This window comes from Rhinolophus ferrumequinum, chromosome 16 (assembly GCF_004115265.2).
Source record: "Rhinolophus ferrumequinum isolate MPI-CBG mRhiFer1 chromosome 16, mRhiFer1_v1.p, whole genome shotgun sequence".
Classification (NCBI taxonomy): Eukaryota; Metazoa; Chordata; class Mammalia; order Chiroptera; family Rhinolophidae; genus Rhinolophus; species Rhinolophus ferrumequinum.
In genome coordinates, this window is record NC_046299.1 from 64,924,563 (window position 1) to 64,952,272 (window position 27,710).

The 27,710-nt window shown below is 41.3% G+C and overlaps 1 protein-coding gene across 9 annotated transcripts in view; it reads left to right on the forward strand.

Annotated features, from left to right (window-relative positions):
• The window catches only part of MARCHF8 (membrane associated ring-CH-type finger 8), a 121,659-nt gene that overhangs the window by 81,142 nt on the left and 12,807 nt on the right, over positions 1 to 27,710 (forward strand). For all 9 annotated transcript variants that reach the window (XM_033130163.1, XM_033130158.1, XM_033130167.1 and 6 more), the window contains exon 3: positions 10,494 to 10,544. In XM_033130163.1, coding sequence (XP_032986054.1) covers positions 10,494 to 10,544 — 51 coding nt within the window. The remainder of the gene's footprint in view (positions 1 to 10,493; positions 10,545 to 27,710) is intronic.

Consider the following 27,710-nt stretch of genomic DNA (forward strand, 5'->3'; position numbering starts at 1 on the left):
ATTTTGACTTTGGCAAAGAACCAGAAGTCACACGGTGCGAGATCCAGTGAATAAGGTGGATGAGGACACACCGTAATGTTTGTATTTGACAGAAATTGTTGTACCAGAATTGATGTGTGACACGGAGCCTTTCCATTGTGATCACAAAATACGGTGAATGCTGCTGCGGAGTGTTATCCAACGGAAAGGCAGGGATCTTCAATATGGGAAGTGGCGCTACGAACCTTAGTAACAGTGTGTGACAGGTTTCAACTTGTTCGGTGCAGTGAGTCAGGTGTTAGCTACAGTTGAGAAAAGTGTTTTTTTTTTTCTTTTTTTTAGTTTCAGGTGTACAAAACAATGTAATAATTACACATTTATCATTTATATCCCTCACACAGTGACAACCCCACTCTCCCCATCCAGTACCCCTCTGACATCGCACACAGCCATTACATTTCCACTGTCTCTATTCCTAATGCTGTACTCCGCTTCTTGTAAGTATATATATATATATATATACACATACATATATATACATACATATATATATATATATATATATATATATATAAACTTGTAGTTGACATTCATTGTTGTTCACATTCAGCTTCAGGTGTACAGTGCAGTGATCAGGCATCTATCTACACCATCCCTGGGGTGGTCTCCCTAATGAGACAAGTGTCCATCGGATACCCTACAAAATCTTTACAACATTATTTATTACATTTCCCAAATTAACTTTCGTATCCCCGTGGCCATCTTGTGGTTACTGACTGTTTTCTAATCCCCTCACCTTCCCCCTTATCCCCACCCACCTCTCATCTAGCAACCCTCAGTTTTTCCTCTGTGTCTCTGAGACTGTTTCTGATTAGTTCATTCATTTATTCTTCTCTTTAGATTCCACATATAAGTGAGATCATATGGTATTTGTCTTTCTCTGTCTGACTTATTTCACTTAACATAATGTTCTCTAGGTCCATCCATGTTGTTGCAAATGGTAATATTTCCTTCTTCTTTATGGCTGCGTGATACTCCATTGTATAAATGTACCACAGTGAGAAAGTGTGTTTTAAAGATTTATTGTTGTTGTTGGGGAAGGGGAACAGGACTTTATTGGGGAACTGTGTGTACTTCCAGGACTTTTTTTTTCTCCCAAGTCAAGTTGTTGTTCTTTCCATCTTAGTTGTGGAGGGTGCCGTTCAGCTTCAAGTTGTTGTCCTTTCAGTCTCAGCTGTGGAGGGCGCAGCTCAGCTCCAGGTCCAGTTGCCGTTGCTAGTTGCAGGGGGCACAGCCCACCATCCCTTGTGGGAGTCGAACTGGCAACCTTGTGGTTGAGAGGGCGCGCTCCAACCAACTGAGCCATCTGGGAGGCAGCTCAGCTCAAGGTGCCGTGTTCAATCTTAGTTGCAGGGGGTGCTGCCCACCATCCCTTGCGGGACTCAAGGAATCGAACCGACAGCCTTGTAGTTGAGAGCCTACTGGCCCATGTGGGAATCGAACCGGTAGCCTTCGGAGTTAGGAGCATGGAGCTCTAACTGCCTGAGCCACCGGGCCGACCCGAGAAGGTGTGTTTTAAAGTGTGTTGTAAATCATCCTCCATCGTGACAATACTCCGTGTCACAAGTTGCTTCTGGTATACAGCAATTTTTGTCAAATCAAAATATTACAGTGTGTCTTCATCCCCTTTATTCACTGGAGCTGCCACTGCTCAACTTCTGGCTCATCCCGAAAGTCAGAATGATTCAGGACATGGAGGCAGCCACGACAGCGCAACTAAAGTCGCACACGAAAGAGAACTTGCAGAACTGCTTCAGAAAGTGGCAAGAACGATGGGATAAGTGTCTTTGAAGTGAGGGGGAGTATTTTGAGGGGGATTAATGGCATTGTGTTTTACTGTAATAATTTTTTAAATTTAAACATTGACTGGATCGTTTGATCACACCTCATATTTACAGTTTGTTATTTTAAAATTATTTACCATTTCCTGTTCTCATCATTGATTTGCATGGATTTGAGTTGCCATCTGGTGTGACTTCCTTATGCCAAAATAGCTTTGTACACACCCACCTCTTTTGTTTGTTATTGTCAAATAATTGATTTATCCGTGTTACAGATCCAACAATGCAATTATATGTATGTTTTTATTATAAGTCCTTTAAAAATAAGAGAAATATATATAAATATGTATGTGAACACATATGTATACATATATACACATGTGCACATATAAAAATACACACATAAATATATCTTCATATGTATACATACGCACTGTTTTTCATAATTATATAATTAGCTTTACTGGCATTTTTATATGTGGTTTCTAATTATTATTTAGTATTACTTGATTTCAGCCAGAAGAACTTCTCATTAATATTTTTATTAGTTTCAGGTACATTAACATTTTTTTAAGGTGTATCTTCTAGCAGTGAATTCTCTAGTTTTTTTTTTTTTTGGGAATATCTACATTTCACCTTCATTATTGAAGATAGGTCTGCTGAAATAGTATTCTTGGTTTTCATTCTTTTTCTTTCAGTTCTCTCTATATATTCTCCTACAGGCTTCTGGCCTCCAAGAAGAGAAGTCAGCTGTTAATCATTTGGAGGTTTCTTGTACATAATGAGTTATTTTTCTCTTGCTGCTGTCAAGATTTTCTCTTTGTCTTTCATCATGTTAATTTGACGTGTCTAGATGTGGATTCCTTTCCTTTTATACCACTACAATTTTATTTAGCTTGTTGGATGTGTAGATTAATGTCTCCATCAAATTTTGGAAGTGTTCAGCTACTATTCCTTTGAATAATTTTCTCCTTCCTTTCTTCCTTTCCCCTGGTACTTTCATTATGGATATGTTGGTGCACTTAACACTGTTCCTCATTTCTCTAAGGTTCCATTTAGTTTTCTTTATCCTTTTTGATCTCTGTTCTTCAGATTGCTTTTAATCTTTTAGGATTTATCTCAAGTTTACTGACTCTTTCCTCTGACAGCTCAAATCTGCTATAAGTGCCTATACTGAATTTCCATTTCAGTTATACTTTTCAATTCCATATTTTCCATGTTGTTCATTTTGCATAATTTTTATTAATATTGTTTATTAGATAATATGACTGTTGCTTTTTACTGCTGTTATCTATTGGAAAGACGTTGTCATCACATCTTCCTTTGCCTCTTTAAGTATAATTTCCTTTAGTTTTATGAACATAATTATAATAGCTATTTTGAAGCCTTTGTGCACTAAATACGATTTCTGGGCCCTCTCAAGAGAGGTTTCTGTTATCTGCTTTTTTTCCCCCCTATGTATAGGTTATACTTTCCTGTTCCTCTGCATGTCTTACAATTTTTTGTTCAATACTATACATTTTAGGTAATTCTTTTTAGCAACTCCGAATTATAATGATTTCATCCCCTACCCCGTGGGATTGTTCTTTGTTTAGTGACTTGACCAGACTGTATAGTGAAACCTGTTTTTCTCCAGAGGGCAGAGCCTTGGCCTGGGATGACTGTGTTTCTAGCAGTGCTCTTTTTGACAGTCTCCCTGATGTTTCTGTTAAGCTTTCCTGTCTCTGTTGATTTCACACTCAATTTTTAGTGTCCATTAACTGCTGGCTGATTGCTCTGCTATTTTGGACAATTCCGTGGAACATAAAATGCTCCATGGTCTGATCCAAGTACATTCAGGTCCCTTTGCTGCATTTGTTTTCGAGGCCAGTATTTTTGTTTTCTTCTAACCTCAGGAGGACTTTTTTAGCTGTCTCTCTCTGGTTTTCTGTGGTATACTTCTAGCTGCTTTATGGTTTAGCTTGTTGCTCTTGTCAAGTGACCTGTCTTTTCTTAAAATGTCATCATTTTTGACAGCACCCTTAGGCTTGAAGGTCTACATACTCCGTTCCAAATAATGTCCTTTTCTTTGGAGACAGCTTAGGAGAGCTCTCTGCCCTTTTGGCCTGCCTTTCCACTCCTGCAAATTCTAAGCCTGTGCTCCAGAACTGTGAGCAGTATGCTGGCAGGAGTGCTGCCTGTGGTTTTTTAAGCTTGCCTCCCTTGCTGTGGAGTTTCCACCCCATCAGCGAATATCTTGGGGCCCTATTCCTCTCATCCTCTCATGGCTGGGGTAGAGCTCCTGCTCTGCCAGTGGGCCCCATGCAGGAGAAGAGAGCCCAGGCCTGCCACTACGTTGCTTTTGCCTGGAACATGGCTTCTACAGCATGGAGTTGGTGGAGTGGGTTTGTCATGCTTGAGGCCTGGCCCTCTCTGTGTGATGCCATCCTATTCTCTTGGGAGCTGGGGGAAAGGGAGCCTTTGTTTCTTGGCTGCACCTGCCTGGACTGGAGGTTCTGTCAACCTGAGGAGGGACTGGGTTGTGGCTCAAATGCCAAAGGGTCTCACTGTTGCTACCGAGGTGTAGTCGACTTTGGAACTGGATGAAATGTTTCTCTGTTTGCTCTATGTCCTTAGGATACTTTTTGATATCTTAGGAATTAAGTGTACCATTTTATTTTTTGTTTTCTGTGTATTCTCTCCCTCTCACTCTTCTCCTTTCTATTGCTTCCTTCTCTTTTTCCCACCTTCTTACAGGCTACTTGAACTATTTTTAAGAATTCCTTTTTTATCTGTGGTGTTAATGAATATATCTCTTGTATGGCTTTTTTAGTGTTTGCTTATCTTTGGAAGTTTGATTTTATTGTTTTTTATATCTTATATCTCTAACTTTTTAGACATTTGGAAGACAGTTACAACATTTTGGTGTTACTTTTTGCTAATTTTAACGTGTGTCAGTTTTAATTCACTCATTATAGATTATGTGTTATTTCTTCTTTGCATATCTGGTGTAAATAATTTCTACTGCATACCAAAGTGCAGTGGTTGCCTCAGGGCAAAGCATTTCTATGATTGAGTTGCTAACTGAACTAATCACTTTTCTTCAATGGAATATAATTTTTATTTGTAAGAATAACTGGCAGACAGTGAAGCCATAGTTATTCTGACTTGGGTAATTTGCCAAACATTTTTTGAAATTGAATGAATGAGCCAGTCTTTCACTTCAAGAAAAGCAAGTAACAGGTTTTCTTACCAATGATAAAATTTGAGGTTTCTAAGCAAAATTGGAATTTTAGGAAACTTGTATCCACCGCTGTGGGCATGGTAGCTTTTTTAATAATTAAGGACTCTTCTGATGCAATTCATGGTCATATTAACGTGTGTGATCTTTTTTATATTGAATAACGAACTGTATCAATCTTGGAAGATTTGCATAACTCAGTGAGCCAATAATTTCTAAATGGCCAAGGTGTGATATTATAAAGGCATGTATGGTTAAGAGATCAATTCAAAGTAAAAGATGGCCCAGTTGATGTTAATAGAGTATTAAAAGTTCGTTAATATTGTTTGAGTTCACATCACTGCTTGAATTTTGTGCAATACAAAGAATAATATACCCAGTTGTCGTAAATGGTTATTAAAATACATATTCCTTTTCTAACTACCTAACTATATACCGTAGTCCCCCTTATTTGCAGAGGATATGTTCCAAGATCCCCAGTGGATGCCTGAAACTGTAGATAGTACCAAACTCTTTATATTATGTTTTTTCCTATGCATACATACTTATGATAAAGTTCAGTTTATAATTTAGGCACAGTAAGAGATTAACAACAACTAATAAAAAAGAACAATTATGATAATATACTACAATAAAAGTTATGTGAAAATGGTCTCTTTCTCTCAAAATATCTGGAATTATTCATTTAATATTTTCAAGCATGATTGCCTACAGGTAACTGAAAACACAGAAAGCAAAACCGCAAAGGGGGGGTACTATGGAGGCAGATTTTCTTCATTTACTTCAATGAAAACAACCCATCAGAAGAGACTGAATGCACAAGCTGCTATTAGAACACAGCTGTCTTCTATAACAAGACTGAGAAAACAAGATTGAGAAATATCTATAGATTTAGAAATCTTGAACAAGAGTTACAAAAATGTAAAATCATGCAACTCTGCTCACAGTTTTTGTTTGGAAAAATAGTTATTTTTCATATAAATGTTTATATTAACTGGGTTTATTGTTAATTCTAAATGAAATAAGAGATTCATATTTTTAGAATAGTTTTAATTTTGAATACGGTAAATATCAATAGATAGAACCCACATAAACAAAAGGTTTTAGGAATCCTCAATTTTTTTACATTGTAAAGAGGTGCTGAGACCAAAAAGTTTGAGATTTCTGGTGTATACTTTTTCTCCTCCTGGTCCCAAGGTGACTGCTGTACCTGGGAGGACATCTGTCTATATTCCAGGGTGAATGAGAAGAGGAATGTTGGAGAAAGGAGCAATGGCTCTATCAGGAGAGCAAAATGTTTTCCCAGAAAACCTCGAGGTTAATTTTTTTACAGAGAACTTTCTTACATATTTACCCTTAACTGCAGAATAGTATGAGAGAGAGAGAACTTTTAGTTGGGTCCATTGCTGCTTCAGAACAAAGTTGGAGTTCTGTTGGTGGGGGTGTTCATTTTCTTGTTTGTTTGTTTAATGACTGGTCCTGGTCAGTTTCAGGCAAATGCCTACGTGGAGTTCTATTGTTTGACTCCTTTATGCAGAATCCCCAAAACATGCTTAGACATCGTATCTCATTGTCTTGTTAATTTTTGGCTCCTACTTTCCCAAGCACATTTGGCCTCTTGTGGCCTCTGTGTCTTGGTTCTACCCCCTGGTGTATTCGATTGGAGCTACACTTGGACTTGCAAAACATTGACAGGACTTGTGAAATGTCCCTTATTCTTCAGCACAGCTCTTTATCTTTGTGATTTGATAACTTCTTACATTAACAAAACATTTTTCACTTCCTCAAAGTTAGTCTTTCCCAGTCTTTCTGGTTGATTTATTTGTATTAACTCAATTGCCAGCTCACTGCCATCTTTTACACAGAAATTTACTTTTACAATAGTCATGATTTGCTTTTTTAAAAATGAATCATTCAATTATACCTGTTTTTAAAAAATGAATCATAGCCATTATGGATTATTCTGGCCCAGGATTTGGAATGAAATTTGCATCTGAAAATGTGGGTTGGGAGCCATGGGTGTAGCTGGAGTTTACTGGAAACGCAGAATCTCAATCCACCTCAGACCTAGAAAATTACAATCTGCATTTTAGCAAGATCATCCTTAATTGATTCAAGTGTAAAACCTTTCAGAAGTACTGTCTCCTGGAGAAAATAAATGAGAAGAGGGCATGGAGCTGTGTTCTGAGGAGCTGTCATGTTCAGTGCAGAAAAAAGAGCCCACCAGATACATGGCTAAGAGAACAAGCCCGGGAAGTGTAATTCCACAGTGTGGCACCTCCTGGGACCTCCCTTCTTTGAGGCCAGAGGGTAACAGTGTTTGTGTCCAGCAGTGAGTGAGGCTTCCTCTCTCCCTGGGTTACAACGTGATGGGATCCACTGAGCGAGCAGTGACATATTAAAGATTGTATGAAAATAATTTGCCAAGGTTTTTTTCATCACTTGGTTACTGAAGCTTAGTTTTGGCTTGAACTGGAATGGAACTTTTTTTTCCTTTGGTATGCCTAATTCCAGTTCTTGATGTTTGGTAAATTTTCCTTCTCATTCAGAAACGTGCCTGTCTGATCATAGGAAAGAACGGTGTCACCCACTCTACCCGGATATAATTTATATATATGCTTTTGTGTGTCGTTTTTCAACTTTTCCTTAGTTGTACATTCCTCATCAAAACACTATTTCAAAGCAGCTCTGTGGTAACATCATGGAACAGGCCTAGGGGCCAGATTTACTTTTGTCCATATTCTGTGACTGATACAGTTGTTTGCATATGGTACTCACTCAGTAAAAAAGTGTGGAATTTATAAGTAACTGACTTGTATGAATCCTGAGACTTGCTTCCTGAAAAATAGGTCTGTTATAGTCCTGAACTTCTTAGAGTTTTCAGTAAGTTCAAATAAATGTAGCAATATTTAAGGGGGAAAAAATGTCTGTTGGAACTGAATTGTTAATTTCCTCCCAAGTAGTGGAGAAGCCATCTGAAATATCGGTGGGTTTCAGGCTTTGAAGCATCTGTTATCTTTTGGGGCTAGTTATTTGTTTGATTTTACCAATGTAAAATACTGCATTGTTCTAACAACACAATAAAGGCTTATATCATTAAATTGATTTCTCAAGTTCGTACGGTAAACTTTTAGTACTCAGTCTAGGTTTATAATGTTATTTACCTGAATTTCTAGGACTCTCCACACCCCAGTGTTCCTTCTCTATGGAATAATGAATGTCAGAAAGGTCTAGGACATGAATTATTGCTTCTCTTGGTACCTCAGCACTTCTTGTAGGTTTCTAGATGGTGTTAAACTGGCCATTTCTTGTAATTGTGGTTATAATTGGTTTTCTGTACAAATAATCCAAAGCATGTAGTAAATTTAGTTGACTAAATCCAAATTTAGTAGTGACTCTCCAGTAGGTGAACCATGAAGCGTGGATCACAACAGTACTTTGTATTTGTCCATAATACATTCTTGACCCATGAATGAAATTTAAGTGGCTGTAGATTTACCTCTTGTGTGGATGGAGGGACTCTCCATTCCTGGTGAATGGATGTGTCGATAAAATGACTGAATGAAATTCCTGATTAAGTCTGATCTTTTAGACACAGTCTTTGGTAACATATTGCCAACACTGAGTATACTTTATAATTTTGTTCTTTTCCTTTATAACTATCCAATGGACTAGCTTAAGACCAAGAAACTTGCCACTGAGGCAAAACACTTAATAGTGTTGTCTGTATTGTATTACACTTAACAAGCCTGAATTTCTGTTTCCACTCAGATTTATAAAATAAGGAGAGAATATAATAAAAAATATTCCAGAAATTGCACAAATACATTGGTGTGAAGACAAAGAAGGCAACACTGGTAAACATGGGCCGGCTGGCAGGCCATGTGGGAGAGCCTGGAAAGTTTCTTCATCAGCATTTTAGGGGTGTTGGGTGTTCGTAAGCCAAGTGTACAAAAGTCAAGGCAGTCTGTAATTTCGTGGGTTGAGAGGAAGGGGAAAGTTCTAACTTTCTAGATCGCTAGCTCTTTAAGGAGAGACTTGGAATGGAATCAACTCTTTCTCAAAGGAGTTTTTAAATGATCCAGTAGCTCCTTTGCATTTCTGACTGATCAAAGGATTTTACCTGCTAATTACATCTCAACCTTCTTTAGTCTTCCCCATGGTTATTACATACCATGTGAACTGAATAGATAAAAGATTATCTTAAAAATACAAGTAAACAAGTGAGATCATGCCTTCCATTTATTATAGTCCTCTCCCCCCCAATTTGGGTTTAGAGCAAGGATGAAAGGATGAGTGGATTCAGGGAGAGTTACCTTCTTATTTTTAAAAACCAGATTTACATTTGGAATGTTTATTTTTTTTTTAAAGAAAGTTATAATGTAGGAGATTATTGTATTCATTTGCTAGGACTGCCGTAACAAAATACCAGAGACTGGGTTGCTTAAACAACAGGAATTTTCTCATGGTCTGGAAGCTAAAAGTCTGAGATCAGTGTCAGCAGGTTTGATTTCTTCTGAGGCCTCTTTCTTTGGCTTGGAAATGGCCGTCTTCTCCCTGTGTCCTCACATGGTCTTCCCTCTGTGTGTATCTGTGTCCTCATTTCCCCTTCTTGTAAGGACACCATTCATATTGGGTCAGGGCCCACCCTAATAACCTGACCTCATTTTAACACAATTACCTCTTTAAAGACCCTATCTCCAAATACAGTCATGTTTTGAGTATTGGGTGGGTGTTAGGGCTTCAGCATATGAATTTTAGGGGGGACACAATTCAGTCCATAGCAGTTGTGTCTCAGGAAGGTCAACTTAAAAGCAGAGAGACCAGGTAGAAAGTTATTCAAGAATTCCAAGTGAGAAATGAAGAGAAGCTCATCTAAGGCTTGGCAATAGAAATGAAGAGATTAAGGAGGAAGAATTTGATTTAAGACTCTATGACTGGAGGTGGAGGAGTACGAAAGGGAGGAGGTCAGCATGACTCAGATTTCTCTAATTCAGGAGGAGAAACAGGCTTGAGGGAATAGATGTGAGCTGTGCTCTGTCCCTGTTGAGTAGCCAGACGCCCGGGATGGCTGAGCTGCCCTGTTTCTCTGTCCCTATCCTACAAGGGCTCCTCACCACACACACCTGAATGTTCAGTTTTTGCCTCTGAATCTGCACTTCAATGTGTTATAAGACACTTTTCATCCTCTTATTTTTACAGTTAATTCCAAATTCCTGTTCTTTTCTTGTTAACTTAAGTGCCTTTGGGTCAAGGACAGTTGTTTTATTCATCTTTGCTAAATTCTCCAGTATCTCAGTGCTGGCCCAGTACATAGTAGTTTGTGTTCAGCTAATTCTAGTTGAAGGAATGATTTGTCAGTAGGATTGCTAGGATCAGTTACTTGTTCTTTTCACATTTTAATCCCCGGTTTGGTTTTCTTGACACTTACCACCTGTTTGGTTTTCTTGCAGAATGAGAAGACTTTGGGACATTCCATGAGTCATCCCAGTAGCGTCTCTAAGGTAGAGTGCCACTGAAATGCGTTGTTTTCATAGCTTGGGCTTTTTGTGTTCTTACACCTTGCATGTGTTTATACTCTTTTCTTTTAAAGACATAAAGTTACTTTGTTTCTAGTGAGGCAATTCTGGGTGCGTGTTGGGAGCAGTGACTAGTAGGAGAAAACCCTATTTCTTCCAGTAGAAATCATTGCTTTCAGGTAAAAGAAATCTCAGAGTCACCAGCCAGTCTCAATCAGGAGTGCATCTGACTGATAGTAACAAAAATCCAACTCTGGTGACTTAAATGGTTACGGATTTAGGTGGTTCTGCTTACGTGTGGAGGCCGATGGTCCCAGGCTGATGTAGTTGCTCACAGGTGCTGCCAGGGTGCAGGCACTTCCTGTTCTCCCTGTGCCCCCTTCCTCCGCATGTTGTCACCCTCACGCTGTACCTTGTGGTCTCGAGGTGGGGCTGGGCCTCCACATACCAGCTGTGGTTCTGGTGACCACAGGAATGAGAATGACGGAGGATGGAAGGGTCTGTCAGCTGAGAGTGACCCTTTTCAGCAGGAAGGCACAAGCTTCCCAGAAGCCCTACCCAGCTGCTTACATCTCATTGGCCAGAACTGGATCACGAGGCCACCTCCAGCTGCCACGTGGCTACGAAAGGGAGGGCCGAGCAGGTGCACCTGATGCGCCTGTGAGCGCGCCCGGATCACGTCAGCTGCTGGGGTAGCCCCGGGGCCAGCACAGGGTGTCATGTGCAGGCAGCCAGCTCCGTGTACTGCTCTCTCAGCCCAGACCTGGGCTTGTCTGTCCATAGAGGTTCCTGTGGAGATTGACCTTGTCCACATCTCTGTGTCACTTGGCCACACGCTGACACAGACCGTGACTGGAAGGCCAGAACAACATAGCAGAAATTGTCCTGCTGTCTCAGGCCTCAAGTACTCTGAAATCAGCAGTCACATTATGTGCCATTTTAATTTGCAAACTGTTAGGCACAGCCGGAGGAATGAGTCGCAGGAGATCAAGATTGGTCTATTAGAATTTATTTGGCGTGTTTGAGCTGCGCGAGGTCAGGCCAGAAAAGACCATAACCTCCCCGAGCAAAGACAGGTATGGAGTTTTACAGGAGGGGGTAAACGAGGCTGTTCCCCCTTCAATGACGAAGGTTTCAGGGCACGACCACGCCCTCCAGCTCCACACCCCGGCCCCAGCTCGCTGTCCGGACCCCCCAGACCCCTGATCACAGGCCCCTGGGAGGTAAAGCAACACAGGAGCAAGACAAGATGGCTTTTAAGAGAAGGTTTCTGCTCCTGGCCTAAATACGGCTTAACACAAACTACACAGATATTGTCATACATATCACCCTATTATTCTTTTTTAAACCAAAAGCAGAATCTAGCAAATCCTTTACGACATAAAACAGTCTGTTCTTAGGCATGTTTGTGGTCTAACCATATCATTAATCCACTTAATTTTGTGTAAAAAGAGAAGCCCGTAGTGCTCAGGGTGACACTGAAGACTATTTGCAGAGTGCTCCTCGGTTCACTCCTGCCCTGACCTCCCCACAGACCGGGTGGTCACTCAAGCCAGGGCTTGGCCATCTCACATAAATACCTTTCCCTGAATGCTCCCTCCCCTTCCAACCTCCATTTCTTTTCTTCTGCTGTGCCTTAAGCCCAGAATGCTAGAGCTGCAGAGCTGTGCCGTGGTGGGTCATTACTGAGCCAAAAGGCAGGCTCTGCCCCACGCCTTGTGAAGGAGCTGTCCAGCGTTTCAGCATCGAGAAAGGGGAGAGGGTGCAGACCCAGATGGCCTTTGTAGTTAAGTTGAATTAAACGTTTTAAAACCATACAGCAGCACTCCCTGCCTTGTCCTGATGGCTAAGGGCGGTTCTGAAAGAGGGCATCATCCTGTGCCTGCCTCAAATACGCATGTTTGTTTATGGTTTTAGTAAGATTTTATTTGAAGCACAGTTTCCTCCTGTCATTAAAAAGGAAAAGTTTTTGAACCCCTGGCTCACGGTGGCTTGAGAAACATTTGATGGCCTTGGCGCAGGCCTGGGGTAGGTGTTCGGAGTTGCTGTGGGAGGGTTTTGGGGTTAGACAACGGGGTACTTGTCATGTGACTTTGAGGAAGGACCCTTCTCTGAGCTTTAATTTCCTGATGAGTAAAATCAGGGCAGTAATACAGCCTTTGGGATTGTGAATCTTAAGGAAAATGTTCAAGGAGACCTGGGGCAGCCCCCTCATCGCAGTGAGTCAGTAAACTGAATCTTGTTAAACCTTGTCGAACCCTGGTGACCTCCGGTTGATTGGGTCAGGATGGTCCTTTATGGTAGCTCTTATTATTTTATTACTGATCAAACGCAGAACTGTACGCTTTAAAATAACTTTCACTTGGGTGTGAAAATTAAGAAATCTGTTTTCTAAAAGTTCTGTTCTTCCCTTTCTTCCTACTTGCCCACATTTTTCTTGTGTGTTCTTTGTGCCAGGCACTGAGCTCTAGGTGCTGGCATAAAATGATGAGCAAAACAAACATGGCCACTGACCTAGAGCTTCCTTGTAGGCAGGGCTGAGATTTTTTTCTTTAAAAAGCAAATTTAGCCCTACCCTGCCACTTTTAGGAACAGGGGAACTGTAAAAGCCTTAAAGCTTTCGGCCATCACAGAGCAGGTCCAGGAAGACCAGGCCTCTTCCATTTTCAAAGCAGAAGACCTGCACAGGTAACTGGGGTCAAAGGAAGATCCCAGGAGAGGTGTGTGCTCACACAACTTCCCAGTGTGGAATTTTGTTGCAGTGTACCCCTCTTCAAGTAAGCAAGGTCGTGTCATATGGAGTCGTTAGGCACAGACCATTTAAATGGGGCTGTGGGGAGGGCAGGACTTCAGTGAAAGATAACTTTGTTTTTGAGAATGCAGGTCTTCGTTGCAGTATTTGTGAAGTGAGCCTGTTGTTTGAGGCTGCTCCTAGGCCAGGAACAGAAAAGTCTAGCTTCAATGTATCAGGCATTCTTAAGCAGATGCTCCATACCCTTGAGATAGAGGATACAAAGAAAGGTCAGCCTGCAGACTTGTTTTATGTCACCTGAAAACTCCCTTGTCTCTGTCAGGAGACTTTTTCTGCCCACTCAGCCTCCAGCAGCCGGGTTCAGTGCTGGTTTGCGCTCACTCAGTCCCCTCCCATTGGCCTGTGCTGCAGTTTACGGCTTACTGGTCTGGTCCATGACCTTGGAGGTTGAGAACAGGTAAAAAATAAGCCTCTGTCTGCCTCATAGTCTACCATCTAGAGTTTTAAAATTTTTATTTATTGATTTACTTCAATTACAGTTGACATTCAGTATTATATTAGTTTCAGGTGTACAGCGTAGTGGTTAGACATTTATGTAATTTATGCAGTGATTCCCCCTGATTAGTCTAGTACCCACCAGGCACCACACATAGTTACTTATTACAATGTTATTGATTATCTTCTCTATGTTGTACTTTACATGCCCGTGACTATTTTCAACTGCTAATTTGTACTTCTTGATCTCTTCACCTTTTTCACCTCTCCCCCTTCTGACAACCATCAGTTTGTTCTCTGTGTCTATGAGTCTGTTTCTGTTTTGTTTGTTCATTTATATTGTTCTTTATATTCCACATATAAGTGAGATCATATGGTATTTGTCGTTCTCAGTCTGACTTATTTCACTCAGCATAATACCCTCTAGGTCTGTCCATGTTGTTGATAATGGTAAGATTTCATTCTTTTATCTGGCTGAGTAATTTCCATTGTATAAATGTACCACATCGTGTTTATCCAGTCATCTGTTGATGCGCACTCGGGTTGCTTCCGTATCTTGGCTATTGTAAATGCTGCAGTGAACAGAGAGGTGCATATATCTTTTCGAGTTAATGTTTCGGATTTCTTTGGATAAATACCCAGAAGTGGAATTGCTGGGTCATAAGGTAGTTCTATTTTCAATTCTTTGAGGAACCTCCATAATGTTTTCCGTAGTGGCTGCACCAATCTGCAATCCCACCAGCAGTGCACGAGGGTTTCCTTTCCTCCACATCCTCGCCAACACTTGTTTGGTGATGTACTGATGATAGCCGCTCTGACAGGTGAGAGGTGGTATCTCATTACAGTTTTAATTTGCATTTCTCTGACGATTAGTGACATTGAGCTTCTTATGTTCATTGGCTATCTGTATGTGTTCTTTGGAGAAATGTTTCTTCATGTTTTTGCCTATTTTTTATTGGATTGTTTATTTTTTATTATTGAGCGTTATGAGTTTGTTACGTATTTTGGGAATTAACCCCTTATCAGATGTATCATTTGCAAACATATTCTCCCATTCAGTAGGTTTTTATTTTCATTTTGTTGATGGTTTCCTTCACTGTGCAGAAGATTTTTAGTTTGATGACGTTCCATTTGTTTATCTTTGCTTTTGTTTTCCTTGCTCAAGAGGACATACCCATAAAGATACTACAGAGACCAATGTCAAATAGTTTACTGCCTATGTTTTCTTCTAGGAGTTTTATGGTTTCAGGTCTTACATGTAAGTCTTTAATCCATTTTGATTTTATTGTATATGGTATAAGAGAGTGGTCCAGTTTCATTTTTTTGCATTTATCCAGTTTTCCCAATACCACTTGTTGGACCCTTTCACTGTGTTAATTGACTTCAAGTTTTTTCCTCCAAAATGTGTCAAATAGCCACAGAAAATAATTACAATATTTATATTTTTAAGTAAATACAATTAAGGTGTTACATTTTATTAAAATAAATAATTACTTTAAAGTATAAAAATTTCCTGTTATTCATTCTTGAAAAAAACACAAAAATATAGAATAATGTACATCTGCTTTCCTAAACTTCCTTTCTGGAACACTGAGTTCGTGGGGTCAAGTCGAACGCTGCAGTCAGCAGCATGGAAATATCATTCGACTATAGTTGAACGTCGCAGCGAGAGTGTGAAGAGACTGTCATTTCTCCAGTATATATTCTTGCCCCTTTATTGTAGATTCGTTGGTCATACAAGCAAGGGTTTATTTCTGGGCTCTTTATTCTATTCCATTGATCTGTGTGTGTGTTTTTGTGCCAGTACCATACTATTTTGATTATTATAACTTTGTAGTATAGTTTCAGATCAGGGACCATGATACCTCCATCTTTGTTCTTCTTTCTCAAAATTGCTTTGGCTACTCATAGTCCCTTGTGGTTTCATATAAATTTTAGGATTATTTTTTCTAGTTCTGAGAAGACTGTCATTGGTATTTTTGACAGGGATTGCATTGAATCTGTAGGTTGCTTTGGGTAGCATGGTAGTTTTAACAATGTTAATCCTTCAAACCCATGAGCACATCCTTCCATGTATTTGTGTCCTCTTCCGTTCCTTTCTTAATGTTGTACAGTTTTCAGAGTATAGGTCTTTTACCTCCTTAGTTAAATTTATTCCTAGGTACTTTATTCTTTTTGATGCAACTGAAAATGGGATTGTTTTCTTAATTTCTCCTTCTCATCATTGATTATTAATATATAGAAACAAGATGGGTTTCTGTATATTAATTTTGTATCCTGATATTTTACTGAATTTATTAACTTTTTGGTGGATTCCTTTTTTTAATGATATATATATATATATATCATATGTATGTGTATGTATATTTAATTTTATTGGGGAATATTGGGGAACAGTGTGTTTCTCCAGGGCCCATCAGCTCCAAGTCCTTCAGTCTAGTTGTGGGGGGCGCAACTCAGCTCCAAGTCCAGGTGCCGTTTTTCAACCTTTAGTTGCAGGGGGCACAGCCCATCATCCCATACGGGAATTGAACCGGCAACCTTGTTGTTGAGAGCTCACACTCTAACCATCTGAACCATCATCCGGCCGCTCTTGGTGGATTCTTCAGGGTTCTCTCTCTATAGTATTATGTCATCTGCAAATAATGACAGTTTTACTTCCTCCTTTCCAATTTGGATGCCTTTTATGTATCTTTCTCTTGTTTCATTTCTGTGGCTAGGATTTCTAATAGTATGTTGAAAAGAATAGTGAGCATCTTTATCTTGTTCCTGATCTTAGAGGAAAAGCTTTCAGCTTTTAACCGTTGAGTATGATGTTAAGCAGTTGTCATATACAGCCTTTATCATGTTCAAGTTTTTTCTATATCCACTTGGTTGAGAGTTTTTATCGTAAGTGAGTGTTGAATTTTGTCAAATGCTTTTTCTGCATCTGTTGAGGTGATCATGAGTTTTAATCCTTGTTTTTGTTGATGTGATGAGTCACATCGCTTTGTAGGTGTTGAACCACCCTGGCATCTCTGGTATAAATTCTACCCGATCATAGTGCATAATCCTTTTAATGTAGTATTGGTTTCGGTTTGCTAGTGTTTTGTTGAGAATTTTTCCTATGTTTCCTATCTATATTCATCAGACATACTGACTGTAATTGTCTTTGTCTGGTTTTGCTAGCCTTGTAGAATGAGTTTGGAAGTGTTCCTTCAGCATCATTTTCTGGAATAGTTTGAGAAGGATAGGTATTAATTCTTCTTTAAATGTTTCCTAGAATCAACCTGTGAAGCCATCTGGGCTTCTATGTTGGATGCTTAGATATTTACAATTATTATGTCCTTTTCTTGGATTAACCCCTTTATCATTAATGTCCTTCTTTGTCTCCTTTTATTAAAGTCTATTTTGCGTGATATCAGTATTGTTACCCCAGCTTTCTTTTCATTTCTATTTGCGTGGAATACCTTTTTCCATCCCTTCACATTCAGTCTGTGTCTTTTGATCTAAGGTGAGTCTCCTGTAGGCAGCATTATAGATCTTGTTTTTTTAATCTGTTTTACTATCCTATGTCTTATTATTGGAGCATTTAGCCCATTTACATTTAAAGTGCTCTAACATTTGCAGTACAGGGATTTCAGAAAGAGAAATTATTACCTAATTATTGATAGGTATGTGTTTATTGTCATTGAATTGTTTTTTGGTTTTCTGTTCCTTCTTCTCTTGGTCTTTTTCCTTTTGATTTTCTGGTTTTCTTTAGTGTTTTGGTTGGGTTCCTTTCCCTTTATTGTTTGTATATTTTTTGTAGGGTTTTGGTTTGTGGTTATCATGAGGTTCATGTATATCCATCTGTATCTATAGCAGTCTATTTTAAACTGATAGGCGTGTAAGTTCAAATGCATTCTAAAAGCACTACATTTTTATTCCCCCCTCCATTGTTTATGTTTTTGACATTGTTTTCTATCTTTTTGTTTTGTGTGTCCCCTGAAAGTTATAGTTAATTTTATTATACTACTTTGTTTTTTAACCTTCATATTAGCTCTTTAAGTCATTGAAGCACTGTGTTTATTAAATATTTGCGTTTACCAGTGAGGTATTTTTCTTTCCTGTATTTCTTATTTCTGGTTGTGGCCTTGAAAGAAGACCCGTTAACGTTTCTTGTGAAGCTGGTTAGTGGTAGTGAACTCCTGGTTTTGCTTGTTTGGGAAACTCTCTTGTTCAATTCTGAGTCATAACCTTGCTATATATTATTCTAGGATGTAGGTTCCTTTCTTTCAGTACTTTAGATATTTCTTGCTACTCTCTTCTGGCCTCTAAAGTTGCTGCTGAAAAATCAGCTGGTAGCCTTATGGGGTTTCCTTTATATGTGATTTGTTTCCTTATTGCCTTCAAGATTGTCTCTTCAGCCTTAACTTTTGCATTTTAACTACAGTATGTCCTGATGTGGCCTCTTTGCGTCCTTTCTGTTTGGAACTCTCTGTGCTTCCAGGAACTGGATGTCTGTTTCCTTTTCCAGGTTAGGAAAGTTTTCAGCCATTTGTGCTTCTTTCTCTCTTCTCTTTCTGAAATCCCAGTACTGCAAATGTTAGAGCACTTGATGTTATCCCAGAGATCTTTTATACTGTCCTCATTTTTTTCAGAGTAAGATATGTTCTCTGCGTCTCTTTTATTTTACTTATTTTTTATTCTTACTAAATTTATTGGGGTGACATTGGTTAGTAAAATTACATAGGTTTCAAGTGTACAGTTCTATAATACATCATCTATATATCACATTGTGTGCTGACCACCCAGACTCAGTTCTTCCATCACCATATATTTGATCCCCTTTACCCTCTTCTACCACCCTCCTTCCCCTCTGGTAACCACTAAACTGTGGTCTGTGTCTGTGAGTTTTTGTTTTTTTGTTTGCTTCTCTTGTTGGTTGGTTGCTTTCAGTTTTATATCCCACATATGAGTGAAGTCATATGGTTCTTGAGTTTTTCTGTCTGACTTATTTGACTTAGCATGATTCATCCATGTTGTTGCAAATGGCACTATTTCATCTTTTCTCATGGGCAAGTATTAGTCCACTGTATATATGTAACACATCTTCTTTATTCATTCATGTATTGAAGGACACTTTGGTTTCCATGTCTTAGGCACCATGGATTGCTGTGCAGAAGCTTTTTAATTTGATATAATCCTATTTATTTATTTATTTACTTCTCTTTCTTTTTAGGTCAAATTTATAAAATCGTCTCTGAACCAAAGGGGTCCATACATTTAGTACCTATGCTTTCTTATATACATTTTTTTGTTTTGGGTCTTATGTTTAGGTCTTTGATCCATTTTGAATTAATTTTGGTACATGGTGACAGCAGTCTAGCTTCATTCCTTTGCATGTGGCTTTTTAATTTCCCCAGCATGATTCATTGAAGAGGCTTTCTTTACTTCATTGTATGTTTTTGTCTCCTTTGTCAAAAATTATCTGTCCGTATTTATGTGGGTTTATTTCTGGGTTCTCAATTCTATTTCATTGATCTGTGTGTCTGTTGTTTTGTCAATACCATGCTGTTTTGATTATTGTCCCTTTTTATTAGGTTGGTGCGAAAGTAATTGCGGTTTTTGCAGTTGTTTTTAACCTTTTAAACTGTGATTAATTTTGAACCAACCTAATAGTATGAATTGAATTCAGGGAGTGTGATACCTCCAGCATTGTTCTTTTTTCTTAGGATTGCTTTAGCTATTTGGGATCTTTTGTGGTTCCATCTGATGATTTTTTTAATCCTATGTCTTTGAAAAATGCCATTGGGATTTTGATGGGGATTGCATTAAATCTGTATGTTGCTTTTGGTAATGTGGCCATTTTTAACTATGTTGATTCTTCCAATCCATGAACATGGAATGTCTTGCCATTTTTTTGTGTCTTTAATTTCTTTTAATAATGTCTTATAGTTGTCAGTGTATAGTTCACATTCAGTGTATAGTTCAGGGTATAGTTCATATTCTTTGCTGAGTATTCCTAGATATTCAATTCTTTTTGTTGCACTTACAAAAGGAATTCTTTTTTCATTTCTTTTTCTGAAATTTCATTGTTAGTGTATAGGAAAGCAATGGATTTTTATACATTGGTTTTGTATCCTTCAACTTTACAGTATTTATTCATTGTTTCTAGTAGTTTTTTTGATGGAGTCTTTAGGGGTTTCTGTATAAAGCATCATGTCATCTGCAAAAAGTGACAATTTCACTTCTTCATTCCCAATTTGGATTCCTTTTTATTTCTTTCTCTTTTTTTAAACTTCTTTTTTTATTTTGCTCTTCTGATTGTGATTTCCACTATTCTGTCTTCTATGTCACTAATGTTTTTCTGTATTAACTAATGTGCTGTCAGTGCCTTCTAATCTATTCTTAATTTCAGTAATTGTATTCTTCATTTCTGATTGGGTCTTTGTTACATTCTCTAACTCCTTGTTGACGTGCTGTGTGAATCCCTCTGTTCTACTCCTAAGTGTGTTGAGCATCCTTGTGACTCTTTCTTTGAAATCTTTATCCGGCAAATTATTTATCTCCTTTCTGTAGAGTTTTTCTCTGGGTATTTTTCTTGATCCTTCATTTGGGGTATATTTTTATCCCTCCCATTTTGTTTGACTTTGTGTTTGTTCCTATGAGTTGGATGGAATAGCTGTCTCTCCCGGTCTTGAAATAGTGGTCTCTGTGTAGACTGTGTGCTGGATGCTTTGGGCAGGCCGGTGGTAGTTGGGGTGAGTGCATGCGGTGCCTGGTATGCCTCCTGGCCAGAAGGAATGGGTTCCTGGCGGGGCTGCCCAGTGTGAGCAGGTCTGCCCGGTACACACTTGCCCTGTAGCTTTGTCTGTTGCCAGAGTTGGGTCTGGGCATGGCAGCTTTAAGTGCATCATTGCAGCCACCTATTGGCTCTCACTTTCTCCGGTTGGGGGCCTCCCTGAATGTGCTCACCGCCATACCCTCTCTGAGTGGGGCAGCCCCACATGTGCGCTCAGCAGGTACCACAGTGATTCGGTGGCTCTGCACTTCCTGCAGGCGGGGCACCCCCATGTTTCACCTAAACTCTTGTTTTCATGCACCTAAAGATACTTCTTTTCACGTACTACTGGTCCTAATTCTGCCCTTTGTGAACTAATGCTCTGACCGACATGGGGATTTGGGAGGCTGTGCGGTATTGAAGGGAGTGGTGGAGGTGAGGTCTCTGCTGTAAGGTGTGTGATGTACAGCTTGTAGCTTTCGGGTGGCCATCACCACCTGGGTGGCCTGGGGCATGGCCGTGAGATGCTGAGCACAGCCACGGCGTGGGCTCAGGTTATCGTGGGGGCTGCTCCTGGAAGGCCCCCCACATCAGTCTGAGGGGGTGTGACTCTGTCTAGGGATGTTTCACCACCGCTGCCCCCACCTCTAGGCTGTCTCATCGCTTGGCGTGAGGTTCCCTCAGCTGTAACGTAGCCACGGATGCTCAGTGTAGCGTGTATGAGGATTGCATGGGTTCAGATTTTGTCCCTCACTTAACTAACTGTGTGCCAGACATTGTGCTTTGATTGCTGGGCCAAACAGAGAAGAGTAAGCAGACCTCTGTCAAATACCTGCAGATGGAGACCATTATGAAGTTAAAAAAAAGGTGAAGGGCCAAAGTAAAGAGCTACAAGAAATCAAAGTTTGAACGGCTGCTTGGGGAAGGTGTTGGCTGAGGAGGGAATACTTAAAGCAGGACATAAAACGTGGAAAGGAGCCGACCAGAATGGGTTAAACTGGTAGAAAAGTGGTTTATCCCTTGCTTGGGAAATCCAGTCCTTCCGGTAGAGCTGAAAGGCAGGTATTTGCAGCCTTAGTCACTGGGAGTGATGGGACCGTGTTGGCTGGGGCCATTCCTGTGATGACTGCCGTACTTCGTCCCCAAAGCCTTTAGAGGCAGATTGGAATTTCCTGAAGAGGCTTGAACTCACTGTCCCCCTGGAGGTTTTTTAGATACTAGGAATTGCCCAGTCCGGGCTCATCGGAGGGCTGGGCTTTCTTGAGCCTCTGCTGAGTCTCTTGGGAAGGCTTATATGCTGGAAGTGGCAGCACACAGACATGGCATTACTTTATGCTGAGGGAACCTTTTTCCTTCAGCCCTGGGGATTGGACTTGGTCCAGGTGACACAATTTCTCGAGCAAGTTCGTGATTGGCAGCACTTACCCCAAGGAGACAGCAGTGAAGACAAGGAGACAGAGCTAGGCACCCATCGTGAAGCCTGGAGCTCCAGTACCCTCCTCCCTGCAGACAGCACCTCACTAGGCTCTAGCAGTTGCTAAAGGCTGGTATCTGTAGAGTATCATAGAGCTTTGCATCATTTTATTCAGATACCATGAGCATTAGGTACATCTGGTTAAGCAGACATTCCTGGTAGAAGTCAGACAAGACATGTTTAATGAGCACTTAAAATTGTTGCTGTTCTGTTGTTGCTGAGCTCAGGGGTCCGTTTGCACGCGTCAAGGCAGAGTGAGACACAGGGGTTTGCAGCAAAGAAAGTAGAGGTTACTTAAGGAAATGGTGCCAAGCCTGAGACACAGGTGAGTTAGCGCTCAAAGACCTGCCTCTCCACTAGCGTATAGGTTACAGATCCTAGCGGGCAAAGTCACAGGATGCAGGTTAGGGGCTCGGGGTCATGCTGGGAGCTGACTGGTTAGAGGTACAGTGAGGACAGTGAATCATTTCTTCGGGTCTTGGGGACAGTTCTGAGGTCTTTTCCAGAGTTCCTCTATCTGGTCTCATGGTGAAGTAGCCGGGGGGTCGTTCCACCTTAGGGCCCAGGGACTGAAACTTAACTTAGGTCAAGAGGTCTTCAGCCTGCCAGAGGTTCGGATCATGTGACCATTGGTGAGGTCTGGGCTTCTGTCTTCTGCTGACCCGGGGGTTGCTGATTATCCCCAGGAGAGGCGAGGTCTCTGAAGGATGTATGTATAGAGAGGGGTATGATGTCTAGAGCTAGGATTTAAAACTAAATTTAAGTCATAAGGATCCTCAGTTACACTATTGTTTGGCAAGCAAATCTCAGTGAATTTGAGCATTGACTCTCCTTGACCTCGTGACTATTTTTCTGTTACTGTTGCTGTTCAGCCGGAATGAGAGACAGCAGAATGCCATGTCAGACCTCAGGACAGCCTGAGGAGGAAGGCTAGCTGGCCAACAGCTCAGTGTTGTGGTCACGACCAGGGAGGCCTTGCACCTCCGTTTCTCAATGCAAAGTTGCCCAGTGACAGACATAGTTACGCAGACTTACGGGTTAAGTGTAAGGCAGAATATGCCTTTCTTAAGTTATACTGAAGAAAACAAGTATGCCAAAGACAAGGTACTTACTTTCTTGCAGCAAAAACAAGGGGAATTAATTGGAGGAGGTGAATGGCATCTGGTAGTGACAGCCTGCTTCATACTTGTCACCAACACAGTGTAGCCTCACTTTGGTCCTGATGGCGTACCATGGGCAATATTTTGCTATTTGGCTCGCCTTTTATAAAGTTTGACCGTATGTTCATATTTTTTCTTCTTCTGACTTGTCATAGTTTCGTTTTTGGCTAAAACTTTAGACCAACAATTTTCAAAATTTCATTCTGATTCTCCAAGGTGGGGGCGGGGGGCCGTGACAAGGTTAAAACCAGTTTCATAATAAGACATTATTTGGCTTTTCACTCTCATTCTCTCACAGGTGTACAGTGGAGTTTCCTGGGTGTGTCCAAGATGCCTTCTTCTGTCTGACATTGGTGGCCTTTTGTTTTAAAATTTTCTAATATAGTAAAGATTGATCAGTGTAACACATATAAACACAAGCTCTTTGGGGCCTCAATAATTTTTAGAGTGTAAAGGGGTCTCGAGACTAACAAGTTTGGGAACCTGTGTTTTAGACATATCAATAGAAAGACAGTCACTCCAGAGTGTACTTGTTTTATTCATTCAACAAGTGTTCATTAAACACATGTTGTGTGCCAGGCACTGACTGTGCTAGGCTGAACAGCAGTCGTATCTAAGCTAACATGTTGTTCCAGAAACATCTCTTTATCAACCTTGGTTAAGTGCTATGAGAGAAATGAGCAGGGTGCAAGGGCAGTGGCTAGTATGGGTAAAAAGCCCTTCTGAGGAGAAACCTGAGGGAGGGCCAGTCATGCCAGGTGGGGTGTGGGGCTCCCCAGCAGGAGCCAGAGGCTGTGGAGTGCTGGGTGCCAACACTGTGTGGTTGAGCTGGGGTGCTGGGGGCAGTGCCTGGGTGGGAAGCAGGTCTCTGAATGTTTCTTTAGGTTGTCGGGGGAAGGGTGTGTGCATGAAAAGGTTACTGATTTCTCTTGTCACCTAGCTCCTTTGGCTTTAGAGGAGGAGCCTTAACGGTAAGTGTGGGGTCATCTGTCTTGTCCCCTGTGTCCTGTCGGTCATATTGTCCCAGGCTCTAGGTCCACCTGCCAGATGGGCAGCCTGGGCAGAGTCTCTTCATCCTAGTGAGTGGACTGTGTAACTTGTCGGGACGAGGACATTTCCTAGCAGAGATGCCTGCAGGTGGAGTCTGCACATCGCCAAGCAGTGGTGGCCCACAGGGAAGCCTCTGCAAGGAGGCTTCCTGCAAGGAGGGGTGGCGTTCCTGGCCGTCTTTGAGCCTTGCAGCAGCCCTGTGGAGTACTGACCTGACTTGTCAGTGGTTAATCTCCTGCTCCGAGGGGTGAACCCTTGACAGATGGTGTGCTCGGCAGAGCAGCCCCAGAACCCAGGAGCAGGACAATGGAGCCACAACCCAGTGCTGCTGCCGCCACTCCGGGATGTCTCAAGGGAGAATTCTTGGAAATAAAATATGTTTTGATTGTATTTGAAAAGTTAGATATTTAAGGGAAGTCTGTATTAGTAAATCCTTTTGGCTGTTAAATAGCTCATATACACAGCCCTTTCACCATGTTATTTCTGTGATTTTGGATCTTTATGTGGTTACACTTGTAGTTTCTGGGAGTGTGAAGCCATCTCTGCTCAGAAATTATTGCCTTCAATGTAATTGGTTGTAATTGTTAGTCATTTGTGAGATCCCCGAAGTAGCTGAAAGGCCTGCTTTGGAAGGTGAGCCCTGAGCCATCCTCTCAGCTGTTACCTTGCCTCTAGGTGCTAATGCTGTGCCCCCTGGGCCTGGGCCTGTGTTACTGTTGACAGAATTCTGACTCCAAAAGGCACCAGAGAAAACGGTTACTGTTAGCACAACTTGTTAGGCAATGCGAGGGGCATTTATAAGGGGACTCATTTTAGAATTCAGTACACTCTTCCATAAATCCTGTTCTGTGTGTGTTCTATGTTTACTTTTCAATGGCCAATTTTAATTAGTTGCTGCTGTTTAAGCCGTTCTTGGTACAGCCCTTTGTCAAGACTCAACGTGTATTTATCAGAGCAGACACAGAGCTGGTCTCTCCTTTATTGTGGCTCATTTTCAAAGTTGAATACAACTGGTTTAGGTACAGAAATCAGAGCCTCTCATAACGAAGCATCTTTGTTCACAGAGTAACTTCTGTGCTAAGCAGAGAACTTCCTGAAACGCCGTCTCAGTCTGTCCATCGCAGTGTCTGAGCATCGAGTGTGGCTTTCTTGGCTTTGTGATGGGAGGCCAGGGATGCCGAGCGAGCAGTGAGGGGCAGATTCCTGTCCCTTGGTTTGGGAGTGGAGGGGCAGGAGGCAAACGTGAGGTGGCCTGGGAAGCAAAATTCTCAAGTGGCCCCCAGAGATGTCCCACTCAGTGCCCAGAACCTGATCGTCTTGGAGTGATCGGATGGAATCACATGAGCTCTGAAAAGTGGAAGGCTTTCTCTGGCTGGTGCCCAGCAGGTGTCAGGGATGGGAAGCAGGAGTGAGCTTGAAGACGGGGAGGGATTGATGGGGCTCACGGGTGGCCCCGGGCTGGCAGCCAGCAAGGGGACGGGCTCCTCAGCGGTGCAGCGGCGAAGAATTGCATTCTGCCAACCACCCAAATGAACACGGCATGTATTTGCCCCAGGGCCTCTGGAAAGGGAGAGACCTGAGCAGAGGATCCCATCCCACTGTGCGTCAGATGATCAACTTGTGTAGTTTTGTGCCACTAAGTTTGGGGTAATTTGTCACACAGCAGTAGGTGACAGATGCTGTCCATGTAGAGAAAAGACCCGTCTGGGAGCTGTCAGCCCTTCACTTTGGAAGCTCTGTGCTGACAGTGTAACATGTTCTCTTCACTTAGCCATCTTCTTTTACCTATTTCAGTATTTTGTATTTTCTTTGTATAAACACAGTAGTGTAATGACTTTTAAATTATTTTGACCATCATCCTTCACAAGTTGTCGTTTTTACATTGAAACTCTGTTTTATCCCACATAAAACTGAAAGAAAACATTCTCCCCAAAGACTTAATCCTTATGATGTCAGATGTGCTCTGACATCCTCTGTGTGTTTCACTTTTTTAGATGTTGCTTAGGACCTACTAAACCGATTTCTTTACTGGCTTTCCCAGAGTTGGAAAATCATTACAGTTGCTTGTACTTCTGTAGTTTTATTTTACTTCTTCAACTTTCAATCAAATGTTATTTTAAAAATGAGTTTGTGTTGAGGAAATACCTGTTCATGGTAGAAGTGGTGTTGAGGCGGGGAAGGGCTCCCACCCAGGCCCCCTGCTGTCCTTCGTTGCTTCACAGGAGCCTTGGAAGCATGCAGCCTTCCCTTGCAGATGGTCTGCGTGTACCGGTGCACAGGACGTGGCTTTCCCTTGGCCTGTCCCTCCACGCACCATTACCAGGCACACGCTTCCCCTTCCTGTAAAGACTGCCTGGCACTCCTTTCTGTTGGCATACCCCATACCCGTATTGACTCAGCTCCCAAGCCCATGGCATTGAGGCTTTTACAGCTTTGCTGCAGTAAACGATGCTGTGCAAACATTTGTGCATGTGTGTGAGGATGAATTCCTACAAGAAGAGTTGCTGGATATGTGTACGTGCATTTGTAATTCTGAGAGAAATTGCTAAACTGCCATCTTATGGTGGTTTACCAGTTTGCTTTCCCACCAGCAATGTATAAGCATGCCTGTTTTCCCACACTTTTGCCAACACAGGTATTATTTGATTTAAAAACAAAACAAAATCTTGTTGTTAATGATGGTGTATTTCATTATAGTTTTATTTTTCTCACTGTGAGAGAGGTTCAGCATCTTTTCATGTTTTAAGATCCTCTGTACTTCCTTTCCCATTTTTTTCTGAGTCACTGGTTTGATGTTCGGCCACCGGTTATAAACATGAGCCCTACTTGTCTTTTACCCTTGTGATCCCGTCCTCCTCCAAATTCCTGCTGGCTTAAAGCAGGCAGACCAACCAGACCATTTGTTGTAGCCCATCACCTGTTGATGTAAATCAGACGGGCTGATTCACTTTTTTTAGGGGCCTGAGACTCCAAATGTGTGAAAATAGCTTTGCTGGTAAAAGAAAAGAAGGCCCAGTGGGGGTTGCAACCTAGAAGGGGGAGGTGGTAGAGGGAGGTCGGGAGGTAACCCCTTGGAAGAAGGAAACAGGAAGGTAAGACTGGTGTCCCGCGCCGCTGAGAAGCAGATTCCATGAGTCTGTTACGATAACTCATCCTGTGGCAGTAAGTTCTCGACGAAGGAAAACAGAGACGGAGGAATGCCAGCTTCTACCAAGGATATGCAGGAAGTTTTCTGTATATGTTTTTGGCAGCCTTGATAAAAACCATTTGAAGCAGAAACTCTGATAGGCAAGAAAACCCCTGAGTGCCTTGAGTACAGCAAAACAACATGTCTGGCAGTATTTGCCATTCCTAAGAAATAAAATCAACGGGGATTTGGGCCTAGACAGAATCCGGAGGTTTGTTTTGGCATCACTGATTACAACTTCGTACATAGAGGGGATTTTTGCAAACATTTTTTTGTACTGAGATCACT